At 54.0% G+C, this 10,918-nt stretch overlaps 1 protein-coding gene across 1 annotated transcript in view; it reads right to left on the reverse strand.

The window, feature by feature from the left end:
* The window catches only part of NRG2 (neuregulin 2), a 57,255-nt gene extending 46,622 nt beyond the window's left edge, over nucleotides 1-10,633 (reverse strand). Inside the window, exon 1 of the mRNA XM_005881119.2 lies at nucleotides 10,414-10,633. Coding sequence (XP_005881181.1) covers nucleotides 10,414-10,528 — 115 coding nt within the window. The 5' untranslated portion in view covers nucleotides 10,529-10,633. The remainder of the gene's footprint in view (nucleotides 1-10,413) is intronic.
* Between the last annotated feature and the right edge of the window lie 285 nt (nucleotides 10,634-10,918).

Consider the following 10,918-nt stretch of genomic DNA (forward strand, 5'->3'; position numbering starts at 1 on the left):
GGGTATAGGGGTATGGGGGTTGGGGAAATCTCTTGGGCAGTTTTATAACAAGAGGAAGGTCTCCCAAGGATGATCAAGGGCTCCATAAAAAGATTTCTCTTGAGGATGAGTCCACTAAAACCTTAAGACACTTCTCAGTTGTGATGAGTTGGGCCATGGGGTATCTGGTGGCTTCTGCTTCCTCACAGCCTCATACCAAACCAAGGCATCTGGCCTGTATGTGTTTGACGGGGAATCCTCGGAAGGCACCTCACTGAAGATAACAACAGCAAGAACAGCGAGGGCTGCTCCTTTTCCACATCCCAGCCCTGAGGCCAGAAGATACCGCTGCTGCCAGCAGTTTGACCTCATTCCTCTCGGCAGTGGGCGGTGGGTGCGGAGCCTGCAGAGATCTGAGAGCAAGACAGACGCCCAGGACATGGCCAGGCAGCCCAGCCAGGGAGGACCTGGCCTGGCCTGGCCTCCCTCCTGGCAACCAGGGGCCAGGGGCAGCGGACTCTTAAAAGGGTTAATGATCCTCAGCTCATGACTAAGGCTGAGCAGTCCCCTTTGCAGCACAACACCTGGAGACAATGTGGCCAGCCCGCCTGTCATCAAAGTCTCCTACTGCCCTGCTGCTGGCAGGCTGCGGGTCGGCCCTCTCCCCACCCCTTTCCTACCCACAAAGTGGCCTATAGGAGGTTAATTACAGACTCCAAGTTCAAATGAGAAGGAAAAAAAACCCAACAACTAAAACACAGCTGACTTACGTGGGCACAGAGGGCTCTCTCTGAGAAACGGCAGTCAGGTATCCTCCCGTGGCCTGCAGAAGAGCCATTTGATACTCACAGGCCAGGCGCCCAAAGGGAGTGGCCCCTGAGCCACATTTTCTTAGCCAACCAGGCTCAGCCTGGTGCCTGGGCTTGCCTTGCCCTCTTCTCACACCCATCCAACAAATCCACACCTCCTACAGTCCTATGACATACCAGGTACCTACCCATCATCGGGGATATGATGCTGTACAAGACAACCTGGCTCCTGGGCTCGAGTCGGGCTCTGTCTCCTGCTTAGGGCTACACTGAGACTGGCAGGGGGCAGAGCCGCACAGAGGGTCACTTTCCCTGCCCCAGTGAAAGCTAGTCCACCTGATGGGCTCTCAGCTCAGCAGGTCAGGCACCTGGCTCCTCAGCTTGAAGGTAGAGAAGAGGGGCTGGGGATGGAGCTAGAGAGGGGAGGCTGACGTTGTTCCAGGAGGACAGGCAAAGAAGGGCAAGGGAGGAAGGAGGAAGAGACAAAACTTGGCAGCTCCAAGACCAACAGAAATGACTCCTGCTTGACGTTTCTTGCCTGCCCATCCCAAAACACCCATCCACTGACACCCAACACACAGTGTGAGTGAAGGGCATAAACAGGCCTGGCTTGACCACCAGGGTCAACACTATGGCCACCCTCAGCCCCCTCTAACAGGAACGAGGCATCCTGACGGAAACATTGGCCTCCTCAGGGCCCTGCCAGAGTCAGGCCGGTGCATGCTGAGGTTCCTTGCCCGGGCTCAGAGCTGAGACACAGGTACATGATGGGGTGGTAGAGGTGGGGGACTTGGGGGATGTCACTTCTGGTGAGGGAACTATTGTATAGGCTCAAACAAGCAGGGATAGCACACAGTTTGCTGGGATAGCACACAGTTTCTGGGTTTCTTAGCACGACTTAGGGCCCAGGCCAGATACACCTAGAGGTGGCGCAGATGAGGCCCAAGGGAAGCAGTGCTTAACCGAGGCAAGTGTGGCAGCGGAGGACATAGCAGTTAGGTCCTTATCTAGGTCCCTGAGTTTCTAGCTGTCTGCCCTTAGGCAAGTAGTTTAGCCCCTCTGGGCCTCGGCTGACTCATCTCTGAACCACGCTCTGCCTATTTCAGAGGGTAAGAGAGATGGAGGCTTCTGACCATGATCTCTTCAGCCACTGGGAGTGAAGGTAGGGAAAAAGCAGAGGTGACAGGCCTGAAAGGCCATTACCATTTGCCCAAACTCTAATTTTCCCACTGGGAAGGCTGGGCCCGGGCCCCGAGCACCCTCTGTGGGGAGGGCCTACTGCTGCTGGATGAGGCAGCCCCTTGCTCAAGGAACCTAAGGGGATCCCAGAGTCCCTACACCCTTTAGGATGGGCCTGCGTTTCCCACCCCCTCAGCTTAGCTGGAGAAAGTTGTTTCTGAGGCTCTGGGTCATGGGAAATGTAGTGTGTGTGTGTGTGTGTGTGTGTGTGTGTGTGTGTGTGTGGCGGGGGGGGGCAGAAAAGGGGAGGCACCTTATACACTAGGCAAGACCTGCTTCTCAAACTGAGATAGAGGAAAAGCCGCAGGATGATCTCAGGACCTCTTTCTGAAGGGTCTGCCGAGCTCATTAGTAAGGAAAGGCAGCACCTTTGTATTAAAGCAGACATATGATGGAGTACAATGTCAAGTTCATGTGGATTTTTGAGATAAAATAAAAATACAAGAATTCAAAGAAACGTTGGATATCAGGGGAAAGGTCTTACCAGGGCTGATAGAGGTAAGAATAAGGCCCATGTGATCACCAAATGCAGACACCCCAGTGGGTGCAGGGGGCCCAGGTTGCCAGAGGCCGGCTTCCTCCCCTGCAAGTCCAGCCACAAGCACAGACAGCCCTGGCCTAGGCACTCGGGGGTCTGGGAGGGCTGAGATGTGGTCCCCATGGTCCTGGCTAGGGAGAGGCTCACCCCAAAATGAATAACTGCCTGGGTATTCAGCCACTGCCTCAAATATAACATGTGGGAAAACAGTTTCCCTATCTCCTCTCCCAAGACCACTCTTGCTCCTGGGTTCTTTCTGTCACCTTGTCATTTTTGACAACTGTCTCTCTTGACTCTCCCCAGAGATCAAGAACATCCACCTTCCACCAAGCCTCTTGCCCTCTTACTCCTTCATCATCCGCCAGGCTCTGGTTTGGGCTGTATTGTGCCTACCCCCACCCCAGTACCACTCCACTAGCAATGGACACGGGGCAGAGTCACCTCTATGTGCTTCTGGCCACTCAGAAACCTTCCTGGGTGCCATGATGTCTGTAGAAGAAAGGCCATCTGTCTTCCTTACTGGCAGCCAGGGCCCCCGGAGGAAGCTTACTGGGTCAGTAAACCAGTCCCCCTCCCCTCTCTGCTTTTCCCCTATCAATTCCCTTCAAGAATTGTATCTTCTAGCCTGGCTGGGCATGGCTCACTGGTTGAGCGTTGACCTGTGAACCAGGAGGTTGTGGTTCGATTCCCTGTCAGGGCACGTGCCAGGTTGTGGACTTGATCCTCAGTGTGGGGTGTGCAGAAGGCAGCTGATCAATGATTCTCTCTCATCATTGATGCTTCTATCTCTTTCTCCCTCTCTGAAACAAATAAAAATAAAATAAAACGGCTGGGCATGGCTCACTGGTTGAGCGTTGATCCGTGAACCAGGAGGTTGTGGTTCGATTCCCTGTCAGGGCACGTGCCAGGTTGTGGACTTGATCCTCAGTGTGGGGTGTGCAGAAGGCAGCTGATCAATGATTCTCTCTCATCATTGATGCTTCTATCTCTTTCTCCCTCTCTGAAACAAATAAAAATAAAATAAAATAAAAAAGAATTGTATATTCCAGGCAGACCAAAATCACTGGCTATTCACAAACATGCCTGTTCTATATTCTGCCTGCCTCGTGCCCCCTCACCCTTGCCATTCCCTACACAGAAGCACAGCCAGAAGGGTCAGACATGCAGGCTGGGGGGCTCAGACTGGTCTCGGTTTGCACTCTGGCTTTGCCTGGTGTCCTGTCTAACTAGACAAGTTTCTTAACCTCCCTGAGCCTTTATTTCCTTGTCTGTAAAACAGGGACAATCTCACCCACCTCTGAAGATTGTGGTGAGAATTAAATGGGGGTGCTGTGTGTCAAGAACTTAGCACACAGTACCTGGAACAGAGAAAGCTCAATAGCTGGCAGCTCTTATTAATCTAAATCTCAGATGCCACGGGCTCCTCTAACCCACCCAGCCAGAAGCAATCTCTGCCTCACAGACTTCCCGAGCATTTCTCCTGCCCAATTTGGGGCTTCCTACTTTGGAGCAAACTGATTACTTAACTTTCTGGACTGTGGGGGTCTCAAGGAGGGATGTGCGGCAGCATTGCTGTCATCTGGCACTGAGTAGGTGCTCATTGATCGCTGGCTGAACAAATGGATTCATGACTGATGGGTGCCTCAGATCAAGACTGCCACTAGTACCAAGGGGAGGGTGGGGCCCTTGATGGCTAATCCCAGAGCCCTTTCCCACCCAATACTCCTCCCAACTCGGCCTGTTCTCTCCCCCTCAGCCCAAGCTGGCATCTGCCCAGGATAGCAGAGCAGATGATTAAGTTGGGGGCCTCCCTGAAGGACTACCCTTACTCGGCCTATCAGGCTCCCAACCACCGAGGGGCCTCTGGCCACAGGCTGGGAAGCTTGGCCAGGGCAGCCTCTTCCCATGAGACTGCCCTTCTTCAAACAGGAGAGAGGCTGGCGAGGTGTCTGTGCACAGGTGGAAGAGCTTGAGAGTGTCCTCCTTCATTTGTACATTCACGTATGCCCTGGGCACTGGGCACATGTCAGGTGTTGAGGGTCAAGTTGACATGGTCTATGCCATGGTGGAGGTTCTTGCTGAGGGGGTGCTGCCCACAGTAGAATGGGAGGCACTGAGGGGAGCAAAGAGGATACACCTCACCCTCCCTTCTCACCTCCAGGAAGGTTCTGCGGAGGGAGCAAAGACTGTGCTGAGCCTGAAGGATGAGAGGAGTTGGCCAAGAGAAGAAAGACAGAGCTGCAGGCAAAGGGAACCAGAGGTTCTGAGGACCGTGTCAGGAGACCACAGTGCGCTCAAGAAACAGAGAGAAATTCCATCTGACTGGGTGCCATGTGGGAGGTGGGAGACATGAGGCTGCAGGGTCGGGCAGGGCGGCAGTGGCTCCGAAGCTGCTGCTCTCATTCTTTCCCGGTAGCTGCTAAATCCTTTGCCTTGTTGGTATATGGACTTCTCTCTCTGGGTCTCAGTTTCCCCACCTCTATAGTGAAGGAATTGGCCATGAGCTCAGATCCAGCCGCACCTGACTGCACCAGAGTCACAGGTAAGTCTGTTTCAGATAAGTCTAAACTCACCAGCCTGACTTTCAGAAAACCCACAGCTTGGGCCCGTTGGTCTCTCCCTCCTACATGGGCAGTGTATCTTCATTTCCCAAATGCCCTGTTCACTTCTGCTCAAGTGGTTTTCTCAGCCTGAATGCCAAGCCCCTTCAGATCTCCTTCCATTTTCCAAGGTCCATCTCAGCCCATCTCCTCCAGAAAGCTTGGCAACTGCAATTAGTTCTGCCCACACATCTCTGTTGCCCCACAGGGTGGCAAGCCCATTCCCCAACGATGGCCTGCAGCCCCCAGGCATCATTCCTGGCACCAAGGCACTGGGGAAACACCTCTGGGACTGACAGGCCCCCTACAGGGAAGCTGGGCCACCCAGTTCAACAAGCGCTTCTCACACTTCAGCACATATCACATCAACCAGAGGGCTTTTGAAAACACACACTGGCCCCATCCCCACAGTTTCTGATTCAAATGCAAAAGACTGCATTTCTGGCAAGTGCCCAGTTTATGCTTTAACATGAACAAATGTTACCTCCTCTGTGAAGCTCTCCCTACACCTTCCAAGAATAATTCATTCCTTTCCTCATCATACATTGCACACAGCTCTGGCCTTACACTTGGTTCTAATCACAGGTATTTGTGTGAGGGTCAGTCTCGGATCCTGAGGGCAGCAGCTGTGATTTCTTTACATAGTAGGAGCTCAATGAATGCTTGCAGAATGGAGTACACCAAAGTGAGCAAAAGCACATGCAGTCTGTAGAGTTACCATGTGGCCAGGATCTGGAAGTCTTGCTAAATGGATGTTTAGACCAAGGCTGGGCTGGAGAAAGACAAGGAGGATTTGCTGCCACTCGTGCTAAGTTATGTACAGTGATAACAGGCTCAGAAATGGGAAACACAATGGGATCATGATTCTGATGGGCCTCAGGTCTCAACTTTTGGCAATGCTTTGCCAATGTTTAGAAAAACCCAACTCCTCTCTCCCGTATGCCAACTGTCCTGCAGGCCAGTCTCGTGGGATAGAGAGCAGGGGAGGCCTAGAAGGGTGAGTGGGGGTGACCAGGCATGGGCAGCCACTCTAGGAAGCCACTGAGGCTGGGACTAGGGCTCCCCCATGCTGGGCCAACACCTTTTCCTCCATACACTCCTCACTCTGGCACTATCCTAAGGTCAGGGCTGTTCTGACTTAGCCCCGAACCTTTCGGCACCAAGGGCAGATGGCGGTAACAGGGATCACTTGGGATTCCTGACAGTATCTGAATCAAAGGGTTTCTGTTTCCCATGAAGCTGCCACTTCTTCCCCTAGCAGCTCAAAGAGCCCAGAGGCCAGAGGACCTGGTGGGAGGTGGCTTATATTCTTCTTCTTCTTTTTTGTTTGTTTGTTTATATTCTTGTAAGGGAGAATATTTCCTCTGTTTGAAGCCTGAAGCCTTCAGTCCAATTTTACTTCTATCCCAGACCCACTGGCCACCTGATTCCCCCACCCCAGGTGACTCACTGCCCGACTCCAGCCCCACTGCTGTGCAATCTGGAAAACTAGAGTTCTCTGTCCCCTTGTCCCCTGCACTGCCCTCCCTCTTTGGGTCTCTGGAAATGCTATGGGACCTGGGCTGAGGACTGATGAGTCCTGGTCTGTAAAGTGCTTTGAGCTCTCAGGATGAAAGACTGCTGGGAGGTACAAAGTCACTCTCTGCTTGTTGTTATTGTTCCTAATGAATCCTGAGGTGCCAGGGAGCCGGAGCAGAGTGTGAGGCACAGACTGAGCCCTGGAGTGGCAGGAGGATTACTCCAGGTGCCTTGATCAGCAGGGTCAGCCAGGGGCCAAGGCCAGAGGTGGAGGCTGCCAAAGCAACCGCCAGATGTGGCTCAGCCACATGCAAATGGGCATATCGCCACCTCTGACAGCCTAAAGACCGGAGTTTGTCCTGGAAGTCTGGGCACTATTTTTACTAGAGGCAGGAGATGGGAAAGATGGGAGAGAGTCCTTGCAAGGATTCTTTGCGCCCATTCAAATGACATGTATCCAGAGTTTTCAGCTAGCGATGGTAATCTACCTTCATACTCCAGGACACCCCGGAGAAGACCAAAACCTGCCCCCTGCCCTCCTGTGGCAGACACAGCTTCCCAATTCACAAGGGAGCTTCATCAGAGGGGACTTTCCCGTCAAAGCCTGACTGTCTTTCAGCGGGCCTATAGAAAAGATCAGTAACTTCAAATCCAATTCTCAAGTTACTCTTCAAAATAACATGGCACCTTCAGAGCTCGTCACTTTCTTTGGGACCAGCCGCTCCCCCACCTGCTCCCCAATCTCCTCCTCTCTCCAGCTCTCCTCCTCTCAGAATTCTCAGAGACATAGGGCCTGAGGGCTGGGGCTCTGCCTTGCCATGGAGAAGGTGAGAGTTGAGAGCAGAGAGCATTTCCAGAGACGCAAAGAGGGAGGGCAGTGCCAAGGTCACATAGAGCCAGAGTGGGATGGACCCCAGGTACATGAGTGGGTTGATGACCCACCTCCCAACATGGCCGCCCTGGGATAAGGGAAGTGTGTGAGTGTGTGTGTGTGTGTGGGGCGGGGGGGGGCAGCCCCAGGTAGGGATACCAGGCGTCAGCCCCACGAACTCTGTGAGTCATAGAGCAGAGCTCACACCTGCAGTTCAGCCCCACCCAGCACTCCTGTGCTGAGGCCAAGGGAAAAGCCCATTTCCCTACACTGGCCTGAGTGTGTGTGGCAGGGAGGAGATGGGGGACTGCTGGGTGTGGGTCATGGATGGGGGAGCCAATTCATTAACGTTCCCTTCTCTCTCCTTCCTTTTCCCTCCCACTTTTCAGATTTCCTCTTCTATCTAAGCTGAAGATTTTAACAGATAACTTGCTCACACTCTCCATGTCTGCACCTCCTAATCTTTCTAGCAAATGTGGCCCAACCCTGGCTAAGAACCCTCTCCAACTGCCCAGTGGCCATGTGTTCCCTGGCCGGGGCACTCTGAGCTGCAATAGGAAGACCCTGCAGCCTTGAGTGGGCTGAAGGCGAGTTGTGAGGGAAGCTTCCAGCTCTGTAGGTCAGTGTTCACTTAAGCACCCATCCTACCCCCCAAGGCACATATCAGGGGTTGAAGACTGTTGCTTCAACCCTGGCTGTTTTGCTCAGTGGTTAGAATCCACATGTACTGCAGTTGCAGGTTTGATCCCAGGCTCCAGTCGGGGCCACATGAGGAGGGCAACCATTCAATGGGTCTCTCTCACATTAATGTGTTGTTGTTGTTTTTCTCTCTCTCCCCCCTTCTCCCTCCCTCCAATCTCTCTCTAAAAATCAATGGAAAAAATATCCTTGGGTGAGTATTAAAAAACACACTAACTGCTGTTTCTCATGGACATGGTACTTTCTTCTGAGGTCTTGTTCAGAGCCTGACTCTTTCCTATTCCCTCCTTATTCCAGAGTGTCCAAAATCTCGCTAGCCCAGGCCTTGGGTTTGCTTGGTATCGCTCACCAGCCAGCTCCTTGAAAGAAGGCATTCTGTCCACTTGGAGTCAGGGAACAAGAGGAAGCAGAGAAGAAAAGACAGCAGGAAAGATTACAATTAGACATGAAGAAGGACTTTCTCACCTGGGTATAAGGTGCTGGAAGAGATTATTGAGAGAGCTATGATCTCCTACCTGCAGCCCCCTCCCATCTTTGCCCCAATGCATACTCTAACCTTAGCAGCAAGCTGCTAATTTCCTTGGCACTCTTACTCCCACCTGGTGAAGCCCAGGTGGCTTGTTACTAGTTCAGCTCCTGCAACCTTGACATTGGGAGGGTGCCCTTACCTAGCCAGCCCTCCAAGGTGCCCATAATAGGATGTATAGGGAAAAAAAAGGTTGGCTCACTGAGCCAAACACATGAATTTTGAAAGTAGGCATCAGGAATTCCTTCAGGTCTCAGATTGGGAGCTCACGGCACACCACATTAGCCCAGCATCAGCTGGCCCACGCATTACTCAGGGAGTGCTTGCTTTATAAGGAAGAGAACCCAGCAATGGCCTTTAAATGCCCCAGGTCCTTTCCTCTACTGGGCTGAAGTCCTTTCCTCTGCTGGGCTGAAGGAATTGTCGACTCTTAGGCTCTTCCCAATCAAGAGACCTCAGAGGCTACCTTGCTACCTGCCCCTCATTATACAGAAATTCAGAAAAGTTAAGTCATTTGGCTAAATCCTCAACCACAGCTAAAGCCTCCCAACTACCAGTCCAGTGCTCTTTTGAAGACATTTTTATATTGCAGTTCTGGCAGGAACTCTGGTGGGGGATAGAGAACCAGCAACATGGGCATCATTGTGCAGAGATTTGAAGTCCCCGAGACCTATCTCTGGAACTTACTTTGTGACTTTAACCTCAGTCAGCCTCAGTTGCTCCCTCTGTAAAATGGGGCTAGGAATGCCTGCCCCCAGGATTGTTATGAGGATTAAACGGAGATGAAGCATTTGAACATGCTTAGACTGCTGACAGGTACAACATAGACATTAACAAAATACCAAAGAGACAAGAAGTGAGAAGGCAACTGTACAAGCCTCTGGGGCGGACCTGCATGCCTTAGGCCCATCCTTGAGAAGCCCAAAGCCAGTGTACTGAGTGGGGGCCTCTCTTTCACCCTACAGCTTCCCACGGAGGGCACCAAAGTGGGTCTCAGCACAGGCTCCAATCACCCAGAGCACCTTCTCCCCTTCCTCCTTGGGGACAGAACCCAAGGGTGCAAGGGAGTCACTCCTGAAGACTAAAGGTGGACAACTGCTTGGCAGCAATATTCCGAGGGAAAGATCTGTCACAGAAACAGCGGAGCCCTATCCCCTCGAGGTGGCAGGCGCTGCTGTCCCTGCTCCAATGAATGAGCAGAACTCACGGAGGTGTGGCACATGGGTGGGAGTGAGCCCAGAGCACGCTCCAGGAAGGGAAGGCAGTGACAGCTCCCCCAGCGCTCTGGCGCCAGGTCAGGACCCGCGTCTGCTTGAACGCTGTCTTTCCGACTGTGCTCTGGCTCCGTTCTGCAGCCCGCTCCCCGCTCCTCACCTGTAGGCCGGTACCCGCCCCCTCCGCTGGGACGCAGTGCCCGGGGACGGGCGCGCACAGCCACTGCCTGGCTCCGTGCGCGGTCCCTTGCCCACCCGACCACAGCGATTGACTCGCACGCTGGCACGCACGCCCCTCGGCGCCTGTCACCTCTGCCTCTGCACAGCCCCAGACTCACCCGTGCAGCGCGAGACGGAGGGGGGGCAGGTGAGCAGGCAGCAGGTTTCTCCTAGTAAAACGAGGTTTCTGAGGTGCCCTACCTTTCTCCCCCGGGTCGGGCTCCCGCTCCGGCTCTGGCTCCCGCTCCCGCTCCCGCTTCCTCCCCTCTCGGTGCTTCTTGCCGCGGCCTTGGCCCCTCTTTCTGGACTCCGACATTCTGCCCCGGCTCTGGGGCGGTGGGACAGACGCGAGGTGCAGAAGGCGCAGGAACGGCCTTTGCTCTCCGGCGCCAAGCTGCGCCCCCCGCCGCCTGCAGCCCCAGTGCTTGAGCGCTGCGCCTGTCTTATAGGCGGTCACACCCTCCGGGGGAGGGGAGCTGAGAGCCTTAACTCTTCCCCTCCCACTGGGCGCCCGCAGCCCTCATCTCCCCCACCCCCTCCCCACCCGTTCAAGCTGCCGAAAGGGGGGTGGGCTTCGGGCAGCTCGCTCCAACTCCCTCCCTGGACCCACCGAGCGAGGGAGCCAGCGAGGCGGGATAGGCGCCCCAGCAGAGTGCTACGGACCTCCTTCCTCGCCAGAGAGGGGGCTCGAGCTGGGCTGGGGGCC

The sequence above is a fragment of the Myotis brandtii genome, unplaced genomic scaffold (genome assembly GCF_000412655.1).
Source record: "Myotis brandtii unplaced genomic scaffold, ASM41265v1 scaffold668, whole genome shotgun sequence".
NCBI classification, from domain to species: Eukaryota; Metazoa; Chordata; class Mammalia; order Chiroptera; family Vespertilionidae; genus Myotis; species Myotis brandtii.